Source organism: Aristolochia californica, unplaced genomic scaffold, assembly GCF_029961685.1.
Source record: "Aristolochia californica isolate CCGP_79_NKW_82.1479 unplaced genomic scaffold, dmAriCali1.0.hap1 SCAF_13, whole genome shotgun sequence".
Taxonomy (NCBI): domain Eukaryota; kingdom Viridiplantae; phylum Streptophyta; class Magnoliopsida; order Piperales; family Aristolochiaceae; genus Aristolochia; species Aristolochia californica.
Genome location: NW_027181804.1, coordinates 22,939,951 through 22,940,634, shown reverse-complemented (window position 1 = coordinate 22,940,634; position 684 = coordinate 22,939,951). Strand labels below are relative to the sequence as shown.

The window sequence follows — 684 nt, the reverse complement described above, 5'->3', positions numbered from 1 at the left end:
ATGAAAGATAGTAAACCAGGAGACACACCCGTCGCTAAAGGAGACAAGTTTAGTCTCAAACAATATGATCTTGAAAGAATAGAGATACATAAAATTCCCTATGCATCAGTAGTAGGGAGTTTAATGTACGCTCAAGTTTGTACTCGTCCCGACATAGCATTAATAGTAGGAATTCTGGGCAGGTATTTGAGTAATCCGGGTATGCAACATTGGAAGGTAGCCAAATGCGTGATGCGTTATTTGAGGAGAAAAAAAGAGTACATGCTTACTTATCGGAGATCAGACAGTTTAGAGATCATTGGGTTTTCTGACTCCGACTTTGCCGGCTACCAAGATAGTTGACGCTCCACATCAGGCTATATCTTTATGTTGGGTGAAGGAGCTATCTCATGGAAGTCTGCTAAGCAGACTCTCATAGTTTCTTCAACCATGGTTGCGGAGTTCATTGTTTGTTTTGAGGCATCGAACCACGGAATATGGTTGCGAAACTTTGTCACTGGGCTGCGAGTGGTAGATAGCATTGACAAGCCATTAAAGATTTACTGTGACAATAACTCGGCGGTACTTTATTCCAACAACAACAAGAGCTCGACGAAGTCAAAGTTTATTGACATCAAGTTTCTAGTTGTTAAGGAGAGAGTTCAGAATAAGCAAATTTCTATAGAACATATAGGGACAGACTCT

At 40.8% G+C, this 684-nt stretch overlaps 1 protein-coding gene across 1 annotated transcript; it reads left to right on the top strand.

Annotated features, from left to right (window-relative positions):
* On the top strand, positions 1 to 342 carry LOC137947714 (secreted RxLR effector protein 161-like). The gene has a single exon (XM_068793487.1). It carries the CDS (start codon positions 1 to 3, stop codon positions 340 to 342), a length of 342 nt encoding a protein of 113 aa, XP_068649588.1.
* Positions 343 to 684: the final 342 nt, after the last annotated feature.

Excerpts from the sequence above, each read along its gene's own strand:
- LOC137947714 (XM_068793487.1), top strand. The coding sequence starts at position 1 with ATGAAAGATAGTAAACCAGGAGACACACCCGTCGCTAAAGGAGACAAG.